Below are 23,184 nucleotides of genomic sequence, written 5' to 3'. Positions count from 1 at the left end.
TTTTTAAATCAAAAACCTGAATTAGTGTGTAGGGTTAAACTGTTTGACAAATGATTTAAAACTGAAAAAGTTTGATTTGTCATTTGTCAGACAACAAAGCAGTTCTCCTTCTGACAGAAATGTCTGATTTAGGCTGAAAAAGAAATCCTGGCTGTGAAGTCTTTCATTCAGTCTGTCGTCTTTCCTTCCTGTAACCACTTTCACTTGTCTCAGAGGTCAGAGATGAGCAGTGTGTGTTCTGGCTTGTCAATATGTGTGCTGACAGACAAACACACATACACAGTGCTCTGTCCTATTCAGTGAGCAGATCTCTGTGTTTGTGCAGCCTGTGTATACAAGAGGCCTTTTCTTTCCTCAGTGTCACAACAACATCAAGACCCCTCGGCCTCTTAGAAAAACCTTGAACTACAATACAAAAGCTTAAGAGCATGATAGTATTTATTATATTTACTGCAAACAAACAATAGGATTATCGAGACCTGGAAAAGCTTTCACCATCTGTTTTTCTATCTGAAAATAGTAGATTAAAGTTAACGGTCATGTAAAAAATCACTTCCAGTGTCTGGGAAATGTACTATCAATTTTGAGACTTAACACTTAAACACTCTCTCAAATGATTTGTGACTGTTTGTTACAGCCAGAGCCTGGTGTCCAAGCTTCCAGGCATCCCGCTGCCCATCATGGCTGTCTATCTGAGCCTCTTCATGTTGGGTGAGTAGAAGTCACAGATCAGTTTTGTATTTTTTGTTGTAGGGATGCTGTCACATCTCAAATCTTGGGGCTGAGACCACCTGAAAATTAGACTTTATTTTGAATCCAAATTCACTCAAATGTAATTTTAAAACCGTTGCTGAATGTGAACCAACAACACTCACTAAATAAATAAATACATGAATAAACATTTCTGTTAAATGCCACAATCATTCTTGTGTGATACAATACAAGATTAATTTTCTTTTGTGTTTTAGAGTTATTGTTTACTGTCAGGATGTGAAGAGATTTTATAAAGATATGATGAAAGATGGCTCTAAAATAAATTACAAAACCCTACTTTTAAGAAAATGAAAACTAAGATCATTTGGTTACCCTGGTGATATGGCCATCAGCAGGGGATTAAAGGGACCTTTCTAGGTTATAACAGCAGTATGTTGTGCTGTTGTCCTACTCCATATACAGTGGAGCATTACGATTACACATTAGTTTTTGAAATAAAGATTTTGCTGCTGCCTTTGGATATCATGTAATAGTAAAGAGAGAAAAGCCTAATATCACTGGCTTTTGAAAGCAAGTCAAAATCTCAACATCATCACACAGAGACCAGTGTTAAACTTGCTGCACTTTCAGCAGCAGGACATGGTGTTATCATTCAAATACAAACTCATGTTGTGTGTCATGTGACTCGCTCGTCAGTCCCTCCTCAGTGGTGCAGCAACAGCAGGGTTGCATGTAAAATGTGTTAATTATTACCGAAGCCGCTGTGAACAGATTTTTCATCATAAAGTATGTCCTGTTATTACCTCAGTAGACTCACAGCAGATGGAAATCCTCACACCTCATGTTCTCTCCCTGTACATTGCCATTCGATCTAATCTATCATTATTTCATGCACAATAATCACAGGATTGAGCTGTGACCACAGATGTTTGTTCTGGATTGTGTTTACTTCAGGAAACAGGAAGTGAAAGGTTTTAAGTGACAATTTAACTCTCCTTCGTTGAGTTGGCGCCACCTTTCTGTCCAGTCAAAATGAAGGGGTGACCCTAAATGATAATAATAAGTATGTCATACTTGATTTGCCACAATACAGAGAAGAATAACATTACAATGCTTCTTCAGTGACATTTCAGCAATGTGGTTGCTTTTGTCTAGGACCAAGTTATGGCTCCAAACATTTCTTTCTGCCACATCCCCCGAAAAACAATTTTTACTACTTAAAGTCAATGTCAACTGGCCCAAAATGAATGTTCTAAATCTTTAGTTGTTATCATCATCTAGAGTTATAAGTTGAAAGTATTAGCATTCAAAGTACTTCTACCTCGAAAGTCTACCTAGCTGAGGCACTTCAGTACATTCATGAACTACATTTATAAACTTTAATGTTGTCACATTAAATGGCAATTCTCTGTTTAATGTTAAGACTTTGTTAATCTAACAGAAGCTCTTAGTCCTGCTGGGCAATTAGCCTGAGCGCCGTTAGCTCTTTTAGCTCTTTCATCTCCATTAGCTCCTGCCGATTTCTACACAGGTTTATTGTTAAGAATGTTAAGATTTATATTCGTCCCAAACATATTAACTATCATCCCTGTTGCGGCGCCGTTTAGCTCAGTTGGTAGAGCGCACGTCCCATGTGCTGAGGCTCTGCACCGGACCTGGGTTCAACTCCCGGCCCGGGTCCCTTTGCTGCGTGTCACTCCCCCTCTCTCTCCCCCTGTTTCCTGTCATATCTTCAGCTGAGCTATCAATAAAGCCATAAATGGCCAAAAAAAAAACTATCATCCCTGTCATCCCTTTCTTCAAGTTTAAACTGATCAAGACCAAATTTACTTCATTGAATTAACTCCTATAACTAGATATTTCTGTTGAAAATATGTGTACTTTGCAGTGATTGGTCAGGGTCCTTTAGTTGAACTTTCACTGATATGGTCGACTCTTAATTATGATAGTTATATTGTTTACATTGCCCTTTGTCGCAGGGTTGTTTGGGGCATTACCAGAAATATAGGAGAAAATCTGATTTTAAGAAAAGTTTTTTATCATGATTATTATTTTATGCTTTAAGTTTGCAATTCCAGGATTGTTTCTTTAGTGATTTGGTTTTTGACATTTTGAGTCTGTTTGGTTAGAGTTTAAATGCATGGTGAATGTAATGTGACTGCCATCGAATTCAGAAGTAGATTTGAGCTTTTTAATTTCTTCAAGAAGCAATTCAGGAAGACGCAGTTCTCTTGCCTCAGCGATAGCCGTGGTTGGAGGCATTATGCTTTCGGGTTGTCCATCCATCCCATGATTGTGAATGGGGATATCTCAAGAATGCCCTGAGGGAATTTCTTTAAATTTGGCACAAACATCTGCTTGGACTTAAGGATGAACTGATTAGATTTTGATGATTAAAGGTCAAGGGTCATGGTCATTGTGACTTTATGGCTTCGCATTCTGATGAATGTGAAATCTCAGACATGTATTGAGAAAACTGTGCCAAATTAGCAAAGATTTCCAATTTGATTAGAACTTGGTGTCAAAGGTAATTATATGTTTCTTTTGGAAAGTTTGGTGCATTCGGTGTTGCCATGGTTGTTGATGGTGGAAGCAATAAATACAGACTTCCAAGTTAAATAAATCTGCCACTGCAAAGGCAATCCGTTCCGCATAAAATGCAGGAGATTAATTCTATGTTTTTTGTTTTAGTCAGTTGAATATACCTGTATGAAACATCTGGGCTTGCTGCCTCCTGCTGGAAACAGGTTGCCCGCTTTGTTCAGTTTCACCTCTGAATTTTGTTTCTCTTGATACTCACACACTTATTAATTTTGAAAGAGCAATGGTTCATGGGGATTTTCAACTAGAATGGACTCTGTCATTCTGTGTATGCTGACGGAATTAAACATTTTCCCACAATCGAATACCTAAATTCAGTCTTAGTGCAAATCCCTGTTGGTGCGGATGCACAAAAAAGTTGGGACTGTCCCATTATCATCATACATCACACTATCATAAAAGCAGTTGTCCACTGAAGCATTAGCCAGTGTCCTCCTGCTAACCTAAACATGTACCCACTGACTGTTTATAGTCATATGGATGCTGTTATAATGTGATGTGATTGAGATACTAACCCATCATGCATCCTGGAAAGTGACAGTTACGTTTTTCGCCCTGAATTACATAATTAGATAATTGCTGTCAGTAAACAGAACACTTTCTGACTCTGTCTGTCGCATGGAGGGATGCTGTTTTCTGGGGGGAAGTTCACTGAAGTCTCAGTCAGGAAGGCTGACAGTCACAGTGATTTTTTTCAAGACAGTAACTGCAGTGTCACAATACTGGAAGGAGACAAACACTTTCACACAGAGGAGGATGCAGAGAATTGGCGAATGATCCCCGCACTAAGAGGGCAGTTAGAATGTGGCGATTGTCATCTATCCACACCTACTGTCCAGTATTGACATTTGTTTATGATGTGCAACAGAACAGCTCATTCAAGCTGCCAGTTTATATGTTCAGCTTTTAGGTTTTGGAAACTCTGTGAGAACCTGGAGTATTTGTGGAATGTGTAGTAAATGATGGACTACTGACAGCAGCACTGGATCTGAGGCAGAATTGGTTAACTGGTGACTGAATGGCATTTTTGAAAAGGGCCGCGCCTGTGTTTTGGCCTCTCAAGATACTTTATGGTGATTTTATAAAGTCTTGTCTTTAACTTTAGCCTCCCAAACACACTGACATGGAGACTGATTATTATACACACAGGTATCTGGGTCAGTCTCTTTGTTAATTATTAACTGGATGAAGACTGTATTCATGTGTGTTAGGGTTGGAAACTGCCAACTTAAAGCTGCAGTCTGGAGTGGTCTTAGCCTGAATATTTGAATGATCCCAGGTCCCTTTTTCTTCCTTTCTGCTGCTGCAGCCCTGTCTTCAAAGCCCCTCCCCACAGAGGAGCCTGCTGTTTTTTGCTGCTTGATACAAAAGCAGAACTTGCACACATCTACAAGAGTCAGTCTGATACAACATAATTAAGTCTGATTGAATGGTTCTTGGCAAACCACCAATCACATTTATTCTTGATCAGTTTATCAAAGCAGAGCTAATTAAGTTACCTGATGAAATTCTTGAACTATTTCTCAATGCATTATATATTGCAGAAACCTAAAATATCACAATGTCAGTTTTATTCAGTATCAATTGGCACTATTTAATCCTGAGTTTTAAAATTGCTGGGTTCCTTTATATGTAAGCATGTGATGAGGAAACACATTAGGGTGTTGAAATTTGTTGACGGAAGCTGAATTCAGAGATAAGGAGCTGCTCTAACCTGGTTCACATCATACCTGACAAGTCGCACCTTTCAGGTCATGTGAAATTGCTCCTTGTCTAAACCTTGCTTTCTGGAAACTGGTGACCCCTTAAAGCTCAGTCGACCACTTCTGTTTTCACTATACGATAGATCACTAGGCTCTACAATCATATGGAATCTCTTACCACTGATATGCAGACGACAACCAACTGTCCTTTCCCCCATCCTACGACACCCACATTACAACGTGCATTACGCAATGTCTGGCAGACATCTCTGCTTGGACAACTTCGCATCACCTTAAAGGAGAACTTCGGTCGATTTAAACATGCAGCTTCATTGCTCAAGCTACCCTTGACTTGCCAGTACCGAAGACGCGAACAAATTTTGTCCAGCCATTACAGAGCATCTTAGACACCTTAGCACACAGCACTGTAGCGTGTATGACTCAAAATGAATAAAAAAGTAGTTAAAATAGTGTGTTTGTGCAAGCAGCTACTTACCTGTTTGTTGACATCCGTGTGTTCCGGTAGCTAGACCAAACTAGCATATCCACCGAGTGTGCACTTAACAGGCTTAACAGGCTATTGTAAGGCTCATGGCTCATGACAGGCTGTAACATGGACATGTACATTATGAACATAAACACGAAAATGCTGGATTACGTTTCCGTCTCTGCCAGTGAGGGAGTAAGTGCACGCTCGACGGATTGACTAGTTTGGTCAACAAACAGGTAAGTAGCTCCTTGCACAAACACACTGTTTTAACTACTTTTTTATTCAGTTTGAGTCATACACGCTACAGTGCTGTGTGCTAAGGTGTCTGCTGATGTTGCATAACTTTTGGTGTGAGATGTGGAGCATGTTAAGACGCTTAAAACACAGTGTAAAGTTCTGACCCCATGCTGTTAGCGTTCAATGCTAAATCTCTGTTCACAGAGCTCTGTAATGGCTGGACCAAATGTTTTCGCGTCTTCGGTACTGGCAAGTCAAGGGTAGCTTGAGCAATGAAGCTGCATGTTTAAATCGACCGAAGTTCTCCTTTAAGTTCAATCATCAACTCATCTTCGTCCCTTGGAAAGACTGTCCTCGCATGGACCTGTCAGTCACTGTCGAGGACGTCACGGTATCGTCTTCATCGACTGCGAGGAACCTGGGGGTAATCCGCGACAACAGTACATCCTGTACCACCAACATCACTGCTGTGGCCCAATCCTGCAGATTTTCCCTCTAAAACATTCGCAGGATCCGGTCTTTCCTCACAAAGGATGAAACTAAACTCCTGGTCTAAGCACTGGTCATCCCCTGCATGGACTACTGCAACTCGCTCTTGGCTGCCTGACTCCCAGCCTCTGTGACTAAACTGTTGCAGTGTGCCTTTTTTTCAGTCTACCCCCTCCTCCGTGACCTCCACTGGCTTTCTGTTGCAGCCCACATCCAGTTCAAGATGATGGTACTGGCCTTCAAGGCCTCTAAATACTGGTCAGACCACACGCCCCAGCGCAAGCACTAAAACTAGTGTTACTTTAAACAGAATGGAAGGAACAGCGGAAATATTTCTGAAACCTAAAGTCTTTATTAACTCAAACTGAAAGAGCTTAAACATATCAATCAACCTACATTTATAGTGTCCACAGCGAACAGGCTGACACCTGTTTCAGGTAGAATTTGACTCTTTTAAGATTAGATAAGTCAAAATAAGATAAAGAATGCTCTGACTAGGCTGAAGTAGTTTAGATTTATGACTTGAGTTGAAAGTTCTAATATCTTATACTTTAATCTGCTCCTAATTATTGATATAATATATCATAGTAGTGATTCACTCTGTATGCAGCTTATAAAAGCTGGCACAGGGTGTAATGTTTTTGATGGTAGATGAGCCCGTTTGTAAAAAGTTGTGCTGATTGATTGCAAGCTTGACATGTGATCTCTGAGATGTGCAGTGCAGAAACACCTTTAGCTGATGAAACAACAAAAAACCTGGATGTCAGAGCTTATCAGTCATTATCAATGCTGAATGCTGGATGTGAAAACCCTCTGCATGCTTGCATCCATCACGCTGACACCTGGGATGGTTTCTCTAATGAATAACATTTTCCACAGATGCCCCAAGGTGTGTTTACATGCATCTCTTCCCCTTTGTTTATCTGTTTTGTGTGTGCGTGTTACATTGCCATGTTCTACACTCTAATCAAATACTAAAGCAGCTGGTGTCAAACAACATCTGTATACACTCATTGATGCTCTAGTGCAAAATACACAGTATGGTTCAGTGTCAGGCACATTTTTCGGTTTGTTAAAATGTTTCTCAGCAGGTTTATTATTTTTTTTCTCTTGCCTCTTAGGTGTTGTTATCCTGAAAAATGTCTTGAATATTAGAGATCTTATCTTCTTGATACTGATGCCTGAGCTTGTGTATTGACTGATGAAGAGTAATAATTCATATAGACTTAAAATGATCTTTACTATTGCACAAATACAGACGAGGTAAACGTGACAGAGTGCTCCGTATGTGTAGATGTATCTAATCTTGAGTTTGAATGAGCCTTTCAAAGCTCCTCTCCCCGCTGCTGCTACATGTGTGTGATTGTTGTGCTTTATAGCCATCTCAGCACTTAAATTTGTCGGGTCTAGTGTTTAAAATATCTCACAAGCACACACTAATTGCAACAAATCTGTACAATATATGAATGGAAACTAATGCATTAACTAGTGCAAATAAAGTCATAAACAAAAATGATGACAACAGTTTGTTACACGCATGCATGCAGTACCACTAAATGTGTACAATGCATGCATGAAAATGCGCATGATGTTCTCTATGCTAGTTGGGACAGGTAAAAACCGAGTAAAGGATATGTTTACTTCAGCCCACACAGAGAGGGGATGAACACTTCTGTTACGTCTCAGATGTCAGAAGTGTCTGATGAAAAATGAGGCTCTTTAACAAATGAGTGTGTGCCTGGATGATAATGATGGCTATGGCTTGTAATTATCAACACAAACACCATTCTTTTCTGATGCAGCATAGTCTGACAGAAAGCTATTAGACAAAGATCTCGTGTAAATGGCCTACATTCCATACATGTGTGGTCTATTTAAACATGATCAACCTTAGTTATTAATTAAGACTGTGGGTAAATTGTGACTACTGAGGGTAACGTGTCGAGGCAGAGTGTTGGGAGAGGCTGTCTGGATGTCGCTTAAATCACTTGGACTGGGTTACTTCAGTGCATACCATTGTGATAAATGTCTTGATTAACAACCAAAGCAGATTTAGTGCCACAAACCGAAGCAAAGTTAAATCAATAAAGTGGTAACGTGCTGTAGAAAAGTGTCTGTAATTCTGATGATATCTTTTTAGTAAATTGATTTCATGCTGTAGGGCTTTTTCTTTTTAAGATTTTTTGGCATAGACACCTTTATTAAGCAGCAGACAGATAGGAAATATGGGAGAGAGAGGGGGATGTGACATGCAGCAGATGACCTCCTGCCGGAATTGAACCGGGGACGGCTGCGTTTATGGCATGCGCTCTAACCACTCAACCACCTGCACGCCCTGTAGGGCTTTTTCATAAATAATAAATTGTGCCTTGTGTGAAGTTTTTCCCTGTTACATTTATGTATTTATTTTTAACTTTGTATTGGCAAATACAAAAGCATGCACCAAAATGAGATTATGGAAATTTGGAAGAAGATGTAAGAATAAAATCATTCTAATTCAAAAAAATGTGTTATAGACAACAAATCAAGTTTAACCACAGCCGCATTGAACTCCAGTTACTTGAGTGAGGAACTTGTCCGAGACATTGATAGTTAAAGTCTAAAGTAGGGACAGGCAATATGAGAATATATCCACCTTATTGAGATTATTCCTGGCCAATATATTGATTATTTGATATGAGACTATATATGGTCTTAGATTTTGGATATCGTTATGATCTGACATGGCTTAACCACTTTTCTTGGTTCAAAAGTTGAAATCATTTTCTGAAGGTACCAGACTGTTTTACAAATTCCATCTTTAGTCATTATTACCACATTAGTAATGATAATGTATCAATATCTCATTTTGTTAATATTTTGTCAAAGTACCAATATTCATCCATGCAATATGGTCACAATATCAATATCGGGGTATTTGGTAAAACATATTGTGATATTTGTTTTATTGTCCAGTCTCAGCATTTATGAAGCCCAACATATTGCAATATTATATTTAAGCCATATAACCCAGTTGTTTTTGTGTTCATGGCAGGAAGATTTACATGTATGTTCTGTAAATCATGATGCCTTATCTAGGGCAGATTATTTGACCAGTAAGTGAACCCATTGTGAAATGTCATACCTGTACAGTGAGGTCAGGTGAGACTCAGCTACAGCTCTCAGTCAGTTTCCCTGTTTTTATATTCTTGAAGGGGTTGTTTGAGTAGAGTGGTGGAACCACTGGGTATAAAGTTCAGCTTTAGAAAAGAACTTCTCTACTTCTCCTCAAATGTGTTTATGAATGATATACATTCTTTTTTTACAGCCTTGTATCTTTATATTTGATACTTGAGTTTCAGTGTTGCAGTGCTGCCTTGTGTTTTATGTTTGACCAGGGTGTGTTTGATCTTATCTACAGTCCACAAGATTGCCTTTCAGCCCATTTATGTGCAGTTCTGCATGGGTACACTAGACATATGTGCACCTGCCTATACAGTGTGTGTAAATAGGTTTTCAATTTACTCTGATCCTTTTTTATATTTATGATATATTGTATTCATGCAGTAGAAAAACATTACAGGCTGATTGTGTACTGGCAAGTTTATCAGCAGCATTGTCAGTCAAGCATTGTTAATGTTTCACAGGAATTCAGAAAATCTGTTCAATCTTTTACTTGAACTGGAGCCAAGACTTTTATAGACATTTGTGTGTGTGTGTGTGTGTGTGTGTGTGTGTGTGTGTGTTTGCAGAAGGACTGGAGGAGCTGTACTCTGTTATAGCTTCAACAGAGAAAATCTTTTGTTCTTTATCACAGAATTAGCATGACATATGCACAGAAGTATTTTAAAGGTATTTTAATGATTTTAATGATCATCAGAACAAAATCTATTTTATTTCAAAATGATTAAATTGTACACACAGGGAGTATGAAAACTATAGAATCTTGATCTATATTTTCTGATGTGAGTTTTTAAAAGGCCTCATTCTTGTATACTGTATATTGCCAGCCTTGACACTACTGTTCTGGCTAGGATTTTCGCCTTTCTGTCATTAAGCTCTCTAAAACCAGATCTGACTAACTGAAAAAAGTGTTTAAAAGGCTGGATAATAGCCCTCATCACAAGCTCATATAACAACGATAATTATAGTAATATTATTATTATTATTATTAAAGATATTCAAAGAATTCTGAAATTAATTTGGAAACAACCACTGATCCAGAAAATCTTGTATTGGGATTGACATTATTTTGCATTGAGGATAATTGCCTTATTATATATCTAAGACCCAAATTTACTCAAGATTGTGATATTGTGGGAATATATTTGCCTCTTCAAGATACATACTTAAGTTTTTATCTTCCCAAGTATGAAAATATGTGTCAGTGAACACACTCACAGTTGGGCTGCACAGGGCACTTGTGTTTTTCGAACGCTAGAGATACTGTAGTCTGTTGGATGTAGAAATGCATTTTTAGACAGAGGATGCTTATGATTCCAAATGAGCCGATCCAATTTTCTCCCATCATGCCTCAACATGTTGCTGCCCCGTTGTTTTTGGAACATCTACTGGATGAAAGGTCCTCCGGTATCTCTGTATCAAACCGTATCACTCTGTGCACTGCTGATAGTGGAGCCGTTTTTTATGCAGGCACAGAAATCGCTTTATTTTTATTTCATATTCCATGTGGCTGAGCACTTTTTGAACACTAATAAACACATTTTCTGATCATTTCTTTCTGAGTAAATCACTGCTGCTAAATCTGCCTGCTTCCAGACATTATTATCTCCTTCCTTCTCCTTAGACATCTGTATGTTGAGATCTACAGTGTGTGAATTTAAAACATTTCTCTCTGTATTGTGTCAAGTTTTTGCAGTGTGGGCTCTAGTGGTTGGTTTGTAAACTCTGCTAAACCCCCTTTGCAAGCCTTCTAATTTTCGTTGTGTCCACATATTTTTTCTGTCCATCTTTCAGCTTTTCTTTACCATATTCTATCTTATTGTCTTTCTCTCTGCCCCATACTCTTGCTGTCTCTCGCATAACCCTGATGAGGCCTTTTGTTCAGATTCAATGAAGCAGAGAGAGAGAGAGTTTGAGGGACTAGGGCCAAAACATTTAAAAGTGCTGTAGTTAATGTGCTTCTGCTTACAAGTTCATTATGGCAATTTGTTTCTGGGATGTCAGCAACGTCTTCAAAATTAAACCACAACAATGGTCTTATTATTAATACAACACCATGTTTCTGTGTAGCCAGACCTGCTGTCTATGAGGAGGACTAACATTTTACCGTAGATGCTCAGGGAACACATAGAGATACCCTGGCTGAACACTTTACTATACTGGCAACTTTACTTAATAAATATTGGTGGAATTATCAGTCTACAGACAATGTTAAACATTTATCATTGTCTTCATTCCATCTAGCTATGCCAGATGGATCTTGTTACAAAGTAGGAAGAGCAGGGAAACTTGCCTAATTAAAGTGCAGGCAGCATATGAGCTGCAAGTGCTGGTGATGTTGTGGTAAAGTTGAATTTGATCTCTTTCACAGCTGTTAAGTTTAGCTGGTGCGGTTGGTATTTTATTTGCCTGCAGCTCAGAACGGTTGATGCAAGTCCCCATGATCATAGATTTAGAACTAGATACCAAATGCCATCATGGTGCCTATTTAGTCCAATTAGAATTGTTAGCTGGGTGCAAAACAGTTTTTCAGCATCCAAGTTTATTTCTTGGTTATATTGCACACTGAATATAGTCCTGTTACCACCGGCATATATCTCTATATGCCAGGTTTAAAAGTGTCCTCCTCGGGGCGCCCGGCCTGGGTCCCTTTGCTGCGTGTCACTCCCCCTCTCTCTCACCCTGTTTCCTGTCACCCTCTTCAGCTGTACTGTATAAAAAACGACATGACTGCCAGCGGGAAAAGAAATACTGCTGCCACAAATTTAAGTGTCTTTTGTAAGGAAAATAATAACAGGACATGGAGTTGTAATGTTAGTGCACTGAGCAGCATCATACTTATTTTCATTTCCTCTCCCCACATGTCACAAACAACAACAACTCTTCATGGCATCGTCCATTGGCCCAACCCTAGATCCTACTTCCACAAATGTAGCGTGCTTTCTCTGGTATTGTAGACATGTGTTGCTGGCTTCATTACAGTGGGGGAACATAAAACAGTGGAGGTGACAGTCATGGATAGGGTTCTTTATCTTAACTTGTTACCCCACAAACTAATGCAGTTAGTTAATGATATTCTGCCTTTGAATGGATTCTTTGTCACCACTGTAGGTATTCAGCTAGTTAGCTGAACATGTATTGCAGCTTACATTGGAGCAGATAATCACACTTTTCTACAACACAGTGGGCATGTGTCTTTTGTTTGCTGAATTAAAATTCAGTGGAGCAGTATGTAGTTTGGTGGAACACATTTTAATCAGTAGAGAGGTTTTAAGCATAAACAAACTAAATGAACAAACTGTGTTCCTTTTTCCTGACTGACTAAACTAAATAAACAAACTGACCTTAAAGGACAACACAATTTCAAACTGTTTTATTTTGCTTATATGTGGCGGGACCCTGCCACCTTTCTGGCTTCAAAGATCATTCTGGGGACTTATTTTCCTGTATTATCACCTCATTAATATTGTAAATGTAAAAATTCGGAATTTCTTTCTTTCTTTATATAACAAAAAACACATGGATGCTGGTTCTTTAAAGCATGTGCTTATTTCTTATAAAAAAGCATCAAAAACACTTTGGATACCTATGAAGCCTGAACTCCTTGAATCCAGTGAACTTCAGCTTGAAGCTATTAAGCTAAGCTAGCTCATACCCCTCAACTAATCATTACTCACTTTTAAATGACATGATGTGATTACAATTAGATGTTCTCACTGGATTTTTTCACATGATTATAGCTTCACATTTAAAGTTGGTAGCACACTAAGTAGGATAACAATTCATGATTAAAATAAAATAAAAATATTATATTTTGTTTCTACCCTCCTCTCGCAGCTCTCAGTGTGTTTGGACAGGAGCTCCCGTCAGGCCCTCATGGCTGCACGGAGGGAAGCTGTTACCCTGCGACAGGAAACCTTCTAATTGGACGGGGTGTCAACCTATCTGCCACCTCTACTTGCGGCCTGACCGAGCCTGAGCACTACTGCATTGTCAGCCATCTGCAGGTCAGGACTCACATTAACACACATTCAAGATGAGGTACCATAAGTTACACTTTCAGTGTCCACAGTCCACATTTAATCTATGAGCGCCAGCAACTGATAATATTGGCTGATTTAGGGCTGGGCGATTAATTGAATTTCAATTTCGATTTCGATTTTGCCTTCCCTCGATCATGAAAACAAGATAATTGTAATAAAACGATCATTCTGCTGCACGCCGTGTCTTATGTGGTAAATGTGGCGAACCCTTCCATCTCCACCTGTGCACTCCGCCCTGGCCCCGGCTGAAATTTTTCGCTTTCAGCCACGCCGGTGCGTATTGCCGGTGCGTATTGCCGGTGCGTGTTTTGAAAAAACGTGCAGAAGAAGGTGGTAGAAGATGGCAGAAATGCAGCCTTTGGTCGGGAAGAAAGGTAAAGCGAATTCTGTGGTGTGAAAACACTTCGGTTTCAAGGAGTCTGACTCGGAACAAACAGATATTGTGCAAGATATGTCTCGTGACCGTGTCTGCACCTCAAGGGAACTCGACCAATTTATTCGACTCGACTCCTGCCACCGCCACACAGTCCTCAATTAAGGACACACTTCACAATGCCACCGCATATCCACCCAGCTCCCACAGGCATAAAGAAATAACGGATGCCGTCACATACATGATTGCCAAAGACATGTGCCCTATCAACACCGTTAGGGACTCAGGGTTCAATAAACTGTTTAACACATTGGACAAGCGGTATGTGTTACCATCACGTCACCATTTCAGCAGAATTGCGCTGCCTGCCTTTTATGACGAATGTTGCGGAAAAGTTGTAAGAGAAGTGTCAACAGCATTATATTTTGCCACCACTACGGACCTATGGTCGAGCCGCACCGGGATAGTGTTTATTTTTTTATTTTTTACATATTATTTCATTAATTTTATTGATATATTTTTCTCTTATTTATTTGCATTTTTCTTGTTTTTCAGGTCAAACTTATCGTGTTAAAAGAAATACCAGAGTTCAAAGTTCAATAAGTGCTTGTTCTCAAATCAATGAATAACCGTCTTTAATAATCGTGATTACAATATCAATCAAAATAATCGTGATTATGATTTTTGCCATAATCGAGCAGCCCTCGACTGATTTTGATTTTCCCGTTAGAGTGTCTTGCTAATCATAGGCTAATCATACCTCTTTCACTTTCTAGTGCACTTTTACTTGCTGTAATTTTCATTGATTATTCCACATTTAGCATTTTAATCGCTGCTACAATAAAAGCCCAATTTTCCTTGTGTTTGAAAGTTTTTCATGTACTTTCTGTTCAGCGCTCCCACCTGCCTGTTTGGTCTCTCAGCACCCTGCAACAAGCCCCTTTTCAATGTGTGGCACCCTGTAGTCAATGCAAGGAAAAATGGGATGGCTTGTTTGTTCTCTAATTCATGCATTCATCCATCTTCATCCCTCAGTCTCCACCTTTCCATCTTCATTTGTTCATCTGTTCGTCTGTTTGTCTATTGCTCGGTTTCCATGAGCAGGTCCCCCTGGCGCTTTCAGTATCAGGCCCCAGGTGTAGACACACAAGTCAGCCACACCTTAGTCATACACACACTCTCTGTCTCTCACTGTTTTCACCTTGAATGACTCAGTGATAAAAGTGTCAGTTGAGGCCAGTGATTACCAGTCAAAGTTGACCACAAGAGAGGAAACACGTCATTTCTATTTTATTTTATTTTTTTAAAGCTTGGCCGATATGATTTTGAAATTGATTTAGTGCATAGAAGGCTGCTGTATGCATGTTGTTTAACAGCTCAATCAAAGTAGCGTTCCTTAAAGCTGGTTATCAGTAAACTCGGGGTGCAGAAAATGGGATCAGAGTTTGTTAGAGCAGAGTTTGTTTACAACCTCTAATTATGCAGTCTTTGTTGTTTTAACATGATGTTCCATGTCAGCCGTCTCTTAAAAGACCTCTCAGGGCTCTCACCAAGGAGTTCATGCAGTCACTGGAATATGTTGCAATCTGCAAGTGGCTGATCCTTCTCAGACACAGTGTAAAACTCCCACACCACCTACTTTTGTTTGAAAACAAAAACACTTTGTCAGAGATGTGAAGAGATTAATGCACAGTCTGCAGTGAGCCGGGGCTGGACATGGTGTGTACCCAGTGCAGATTGAATGCGGTGTGACAGATTAACAGCGCCTACTGACATCAGTGAATTCCACCTTATTTGCCCAAATGCCCATGTTACTCAACACACGCATATTGTCCTATACCGTTGTTAGGCGAATAAAATGGTGCATCTCTCCTGATTAACAGTTAGACAGCTTTAATTGAGACAACATTTAGACATGTGTGCTGCTGTAATATACAGTAAATGGCTGCAGAAAGCAATTTCACTCAAAGAATGAAGCAAAATGTTTTTAGGCCCCACCCACTTCCAGCATGAATCCACACATTATTTTGCGATATTTTGTGTAATAAACCGACACAGATACAGCTATACATAGAGATTGTAACTTTGTTTTACACCCTTAGTTCACACTTGTGTGATGACCAACATCCTGTCTAGTCTCTCCTTCACCTCTACAGTATGCAGTTCTTGCTTTTCTAACTCATCTAACTTTCTGAAATGAACCCAGATGTGTTCAATGTCACACTGACCTCCATTCCTCATGTGTTTTCATGCAACTACATGTATGTGCTTGTGCTTTCATTGCCTCAGGGCAGGAAAATCAAACAGTGTCAATTTCCAGGTGAACATGATTGACATTCTCTGATGGTGAGAGGCCCTCTGTTACAATGAGGGGCGGGATATGGTGACAACTTGTTGTGCCATAAATCCAGGTGCTGGTCTGTTAGAGGCCCACACTGAACATTTGTCTCACAGCTTTTAAATGTCCACAAGCTCATCAATCATTTGTGTTTGACATCCTTCTTCTTTTTTGTTCCTTGTGAGATCAGATTGCATGTTTTTTATGGAAGGAAAAGCAGTGTTTTTAGGTAGCTACTGCAGAGTCGATTGCATTGAAGACATTTAAAAGGCCCCTCATTTGTTTCCTTACACCCACCTGGAAGAGTGAAACTAAAGTGTAACATTAGGCAAGCGTCAATGGCAAGAGAAGTAAAAAGAAAAGGGAAGAAAAATGGGATGGTAAATGATGAAAAAGAAATGGATGTTGCAGAGGTAGTCAGAGACATGGGATCAACAGAGACAACAGATACTGTTGTAACGGCAGGGAAATCAGTTCAACAGTTGTAACTAATTCTCTTTTTACATTGGAAAAATTATCCACTAAGAGCCACTGACACGTGTTTTTGTCATCACTGGGGAAGGACACAATCGCTATTTATTCCCGTGTCAAATGACTCTGTAGATGGAAAGTGACTGAAAAACACCCGGTTGCACCCGCAAATTTTCGCCCCTTTCGACCTTGATAATATGAAACGCTTTGAAGTTGAAGGAAGGATGCTTCTTCAGACGGTGTTGAGTTTTTACAGAGTCTGAAGTAAAAGATATTAAAAGGGAACAACCGTAACATTGTCACTGGCCTCCATGCTGCTTTCTACTGTTCCCAATTTTCTACTGCATTGTGACATTAAACATGAAACTACCAGGAAAAAAACAGAAAGGTAAACCCATCTACTTTCATAGGAAATTAGTCAATCGCCTACTTTTAGCAGGTATACCTGCTTTGAAAATAAAACAACCTTTATATACATGCTAATTTTAGTGTGAAAATGGTATGAGGTGAAAAGGAAACTGAATGAGGGAGGTGGGGTTCACTTTTTCTTTAAGGCCACCATTGGGGTGTGACAAAGACATTTTCGAATCAACATCAGACTTACTTCAGTGCATTGTTGGAGCAGAAAGCCTTATAGTTGTACTGAGCAGGCTTGACTAATGGGCGATAAATAAGAGCTCAGTGGAGGGAGGGAGGGTCTGCAAGCCACACAAGTTTAGACCAGACCAGAAGTACCAGATGAAGCTTTAACAATTTCAAAGTAAGAGAAGATTCATATAAATGTTATTTTACTTGTATGAACACCAAAAACATGAACTTAAACTTTTTTCTTTACAGAAATGCTTTTCTTGCTCATAGACCTCAATTACTGTAAACACTAAGAAGCAGTAGTGAATACCCAGTGCTGTCACAGAAAGGCTCTCTAATGAGGACACTGTGTTAGGATGGATGGGCCACAGAGAAGAATGCCATTTCAGCTGCCGGGGTCTGAGCTGAGAGTTTTGGCGATTTTTGTTGGGATTAGGGAGGGGGGGTGAAGAAGGCAAGCATGCATGTAAAAAACACACAGTCACTCACACGTACCCATGTACAAGTGGGCGTGTGTGCACATGTGGTCATGCACGCATCCATAAAGACACACCACTTCCAGCACACTTTAGGCATTCCTTTTCAGTTCTCTCAGGTCTATTTAACAGCCATGTTCTTGTTAGCAGCTTAATCACCCATGACAACAACCTAATTAAGAAACGCTGCCCTGGAATCCACTGTTTCTCTCGAAAAACGTACCCTCCTCTGCCTGTTTACCCCCTTGCTCCCCTCTTCATGGCCCCCTCTCAAATGTACCCCCTTTGACCCTATCTCAGCCCCTTTCTCGCACTCAGCAGGCCCCTGCCTTTGTCCTTCACCCCTGCTGAGCTGTGTGAGACCCCTCTCTACTGCATACCCACTTCTCTCACCTGCACCATCCTTACTCTAGCCACCCTTTCTAGCTTTTCTAGTACACTCCTTCATTCAAGTTCTTGCTCTTGGCCTTGGTCCCCACATTCATGTATGTTTCCCATGCCCTTTGACTCCAAACCCTTCCTTCTCTCCCTCTGCCTTCTACTTTGTCACATTGAAGGCATTTTCCCTCCATTCTTCGCTCGTCCTCCTCTTCCGTTAATGTCAGTGCCACACAGGGTCCCTTATAATCTCCCTAATCATTGATGCTGTGGATGCAACATTTACGTCAGTCTGTATGCCCTCTGTGTACCCATAAGCACACACAGAGGTCTTGACATTTTATTCCGTTGTTGCATGGTTCTTGTATCTTTCTTTTTTGACAAAACTCTCAAAGCAGGAAAAGCACAGGTGTGAGCAATGTCTTCAATGATAGCTCAATCCAGTTAAGTGTTCTGTTTGCCAGAGAATTTAACCTGCTGACTGGCGACTCGCTGGCATCTCTTTTAATGCCACGATGAGAATGAGAAAGCTGTTTTAATGCACGATATTTACATTCTGCTGCTAAGGGTCTCCCAATCTCATCAAAATAAAAGATGTTTGCTGGGTGTTGTGATGGGAGGGCCTGGCAGAATGGAGGGAGGAGATGAGAGTCAGGTGAAGAGTCAGACCTTTTGGAGGAATAAAGACCCAGAGTTACATCGGATTCTAATCTTCAGCTTTCACTTTTTATAATTATCAACCTGCCTGCAGCAGTGACTAATGGAGGTTACCTCCATTGTCGGGTATGTATGTACAGGATTGTTGACTGGAGCGAGAGGGGAAATGTACTTTAATTCATGTACATAACATTACACAGAGGAGAGGGGAAAAGAAGAGATACACACACAAGTAAACTTGTTGCTCTGCAGGTTACAGGCTTAGCACACGGGATGCTTGTGTGCTGAGTGTTGACTGCGTTGCTGAGCTGCTGTTGCTCGCTCACGTGTTTGTGTTTACACAGGGTTTAACTTTAATAGTTATCGATAAATATGACTTGATTTTCCTTTACCCTGCTGAAAGAGCAAGAGAGCCAGATGGGGAATGAGAAGGGGCAAGGGAGAGGAAGTGAAAGTGAAAGAAAGAGAGTGCACAGGAAAGAAACCCTCACTTGTTTTGTGTATACTCTTCATGTCTGTGGCATATTCTACGCATAAAGACATCAAAACTGTTATGAAATTCTGGCATGATGTCCATATGATTGTCTGCAGGTCATTTTCAGGTCGAGTGTCGCAGTAAAAATAGGCGAGACACGGAATTTCTAGATGACGCGAGGATACAGCCAAACTTGACATGTGCGTGAGAAGCTTGTTGCAGGCATTCAGTCTGAACGCACTAACCTGTTAACATGAATGCCAAAATGAAATTCAGTTGCACGCATCCTGTGTCCAGCCTGTCGCCAGCCTTTTAAAGTAATCTGTTCGAGACAAATAAACACTCAAAATCACATGAATGATATAGGGCAAAAAGCTCAGAGAGCTCTAGACTCTTCACACCTGCCACTGTCTCTCTGCCTCTCCTCTCCTCTCTTCCTCCACTTCTTTGCTTTCTTGCTTTCTTTGCTCTCCTGACCATTTTTCCTTTTTAATCTTTTGACCCTGTGGAGGCACAATCCAGTTCCCTCTGGCTTTTGTCCCATTCACACTGGTATTGGCACACCACTGCACATTATTTCAGCCTGACAGATGAAAGCTTTCCTTCATCCGAGGAAACAGCTCTATCATAGGGGCTGGATGGAACAACACTGTACAAAATGCACATGACACAACCTGTGTAGACAAAGTTTAATGAAGCAATATCTTACTGATTAATCCATTTCAGAATACTCACTGTACATGTAAGTGTTTGTTTGGATTCACAGCAAGTTGTTTTAAATGTTTACCATGAAGTGCAACATCCGCAGGTGGTTTATTATGTTTTGGTACAAATCTAAATGTCCTTCAATTATAAAACCTGAATGTCTGCCAGTTTTTTATTTTTTTTATTTTTTATCACAACTCAAGTGTTTCAATTATGTTTTCATCACCATATCTGAGGAAAACGTTCTGAGCCCTCAACTTTACTCTCAAAGAGTAAATGTGTGTTTTCTGCCTTGACAGGAGTCAGACAAGTGTTTCGAGTGTAACTCCCAGCATCGTTACGACCACTACCACAGAAACAGCCACCGCATCGAAAACGTCATCTACCTCATGGACCGCAATGGAAACCACACCTGGTGGCAGTCTGTCAATGGTTTGTGGGCATTAAGAGTTGTGTATTTACTCCATAACAGTACAAAAGTAGATGCACTTAGCTGACTGCCTCTGTCCTCGTACATGTATGAGAGTATATTTGTGCAAGGACTGTGTTTGTTCTTGTTGCGTTGTTTCTGATGGTAACAAACGTATACATTTTGCTGGGATTTTACAAAATCCTTAACTGTAAATCTAATTCCAAATACTCGAGAATGCTGTTGAGATACTGATAGAAGAAAAAGAGAAAAAATAGTAATGTAATCACGATGTTGAAGGAGAGACAATAATGCACAGAAAGAAATGTAAAGGTCTCCCTTAGTTAAACAGTCTGGCCGATTTTGACTTCAGGAAACTAAACTTACACATGAGATGTGTTGTTCGGATGCTGAGTGATAGTTACTTCCTCCACAGGACAGGAGAATGTCAGCATCAGACTGAACCTGGAGGCTGAATTCCACTTCACACATCTCATTATGAAATTCAAGGTATGCACCTATGTGGGTTTCAGTGTGTATGAGTGTGTTTGTGGTCCTTTGTTGACTACACTGTGTGTGCTTAAGCATGTCATGGTGCATACTTGTCTAGGTTTGTGTTTGTTGTGTACACTCAGAAATTTGACAGCTGCATTCCATCAGGCTCAAATCCATTATCCTGTTAGTAAAGCAAACACACGATCCAGATAAATCAATCTTGGACAGCTATTTTATGTAGTTCATGAATAATTAAATTACCTGTGTTATATTTATACTTACAGTAAAAGCCTCACTATAATCCCCATGTGCTGTTTCTAAACAGTAAAATCACATCATAACACCAAAATACTCGGAGTGTGTGCAGATGACATTGAACAGACTCTGATTCTCTCTTTCCCTCCTCAGACTTTCAGGCCTGCAGCTATGATCATCGAGCGCTCGGCTGATTTTGGACGCACATGGCGCCCCTACCGCTATTTTGCCTCAAACTGTACCAGGACTTTTCCCAGCATTCCCGCCAATGGCCTGCACCACATCAATGATGTAATCTGTGAGGAGCGTTACTCCGACATCGAACCATCCACTAATGGAGAGGTAAGAAGTAGAAGAGGGGCTGTGTATAAGGAACACTCATACAATAACTAAGCTGCTATATAAAGATCATTTCAGAAGGTAAATATAAATGGTTTAAAACACAGACATACATTTAAAGAATAATTTGTATGGAGATGACTGTCCTCCTCATATGAATTGGAATGCGTTTTGTATTCATCAACTGAAGCTCTGATAAATCTTTTACCTGCTCTTCAAGGTCATTTATAAAGTTTTGGATCCTGCTATTCATGTGAAAGATCCCTACAGCTTGGACATCCAAGGTAAGTGATGACTTTGAACTTGGAATAGGGACCATTAACACTGTCAATATGCTTAACTGTGCTCATCAGAGGTTTAAAACAGGAAATGTCAAGTACTGGTTTGTAATCTGTAATCACTTCTGCTCATGAAAGTTCATGATTTTTACATCTGTCTCTGCCAATTCTCTTAATTGGACTACTACACACTACCTCACACCCAGAGTTTCTTTGCCTTTACATCTATAATTATAATTTTTGTAATATAAAACAATGAAGTAAGTACAAACTTAAGGCATTCAGTTTTGTCATGGAAACAAATTAAACATCCCTTACAGAGCTTCTGCGCATCACCAACCTGCGCATCAACTTTACCAAGCTGAACACTCTGGGAGATGACCTACTCGACCGGCGCTTTGATGTCCTGCAGAAATATTACTACGCCATCTATGAACTGGTGGTCAGAGGGAGCTGCTTCTGTTACGGACACGCCTCAGAGTGCGCCCCAGTGCCCAGCGTCGACACTCGGGAGAACGGCATGGTTAGCTAGCGAATGTCATCACACAAAAGTCATTCTATTGTTAACTCTTTTGTAAACTAATAGAATAAGGACGCAGTATTTCACCATCATTAATGACACTATCAACACTGACCTTGTTCTTTATAATTTTTTTGCATTGTGATTGGCCAGATCCATGGTCGCTGTGTGTGCAAACATAATACAGAAGGCCTAAACTGTGAGCGCTGCAGAGATTTTCACAATGACCTGCCATGGAGACCAGCAGAGGCAGATAACCCACACACCTGCAGGGGTGGGGACACACAGACAAAAGCACACACAAACAAACATGCATGTTACAAACTCTGTCTCACAAAATTCTGATATGAGAATTAACTCAACTGCAGATTAGGGGTGATGCTATTCATCTTTGCTGCACTCACTTACTACACTAGCGGCAAAGTTTTTTTTAAGGCCGAGAAATATTAAATCATGCTTTATATGAGACCATTGTTGCACACATGTATTGTTCCTAAGCATCCAATTAGTCTTTATTTATTCAATTTCAACTTGCTTGTTTCTCCAGAGTGTAACTGTAACGGCCACTCAAACCAGTGTCACTTCGACATGGCGGTGTATTTGGCCACTGGAAATGTCAGCGGAGGAGTGTGTGACGACTGTCTGCATAACTCTATGGGACGCAACTGTGAGATGTGCAAACCTTTCTACTATCAAGACCATGTCAGGGATATCAGGGACCCACAAGTCTGTGTTGGTGAGTCATTTGTTATTTGAACAAAATGTTTTAAGGCATGATGAACAATGGCATCTAATTTAAGGTCAGCTCTGCGTGTGGGCCTCAAGGACGTTCTTATTTCAACAGACTAAACAACCCCGCAACGATCAGCCTTAGGAAAATACCAAAATCCTTAATGCTGCTTTTGAAACAAAATAAATCCCACTTTTGCAGATGTTATGTGCATCATAAAGTTAAAACCGTCTGAAAATAATTTCCTCATCACTCTAT

General features: G+C 40.1%; 1 protein-coding gene across 3 annotated transcripts in view; it reads left to right on the top strand.

The window, feature by feature from the left end:
• Nucleotides 1–23,184, top strand: part of lamb2l (laminin, beta 2-like) — a 67,183-nt gene that overhangs the window by 23,294 nt on the left and 20,705 nt on the right. For 2 of the 3 annotated variants that reach the window (XM_030423624.1, XM_030423623.1), the window contains exons 2-10: nucleotides 638–711; nucleotides 13,234–13,403; nucleotides 20,200–20,332; nucleotides 20,746–20,819; nucleotides 21,213–21,401; nucleotides 21,619–21,682; nucleotides 21,997–22,199; nucleotides 22,350–22,470; nucleotides 22,744–22,932. In XM_030423624.1, coding sequence (XP_030279484.1) covers nucleotides 681–711; nucleotides 13,234–13,403; nucleotides 20,200–20,332; nucleotides 20,746–20,819; nucleotides 21,213–21,401; nucleotides 21,619–21,682; nucleotides 21,997–22,199; nucleotides 22,350–22,470; nucleotides 22,744–22,932 — 1,174 coding nt within the window. In that variant the 5' untranslated portion in view covers nucleotides 638–680. Of the gene's footprint in view, nucleotides 1–637; nucleotides 712–13,233; nucleotides 13,404–20,199; nucleotides 20,333–20,745; nucleotides 20,820–21,212; nucleotides 21,402–21,618; nucleotides 21,683–21,996; nucleotides 22,200–22,349; nucleotides 22,471–22,743; nucleotides 22,933–23,184 lie in introns of those variants that run through there. The other variant, XM_030423625.1, reaches the window with a different exon arrangement.

This window comes from Sparus aurata, chromosome 7, assembly GCF_900880675.1.
Source record: "Sparus aurata chromosome 7, fSpaAur1.1, whole genome shotgun sequence".
Lineage (NCBI taxonomy): Eukaryota > Metazoa > Chordata > Actinopteri > Spariformes > Sparidae > Sparus > Sparus aurata.
This window is presented reverse-complemented; position numbering and strand designations above follow the sequence as displayed.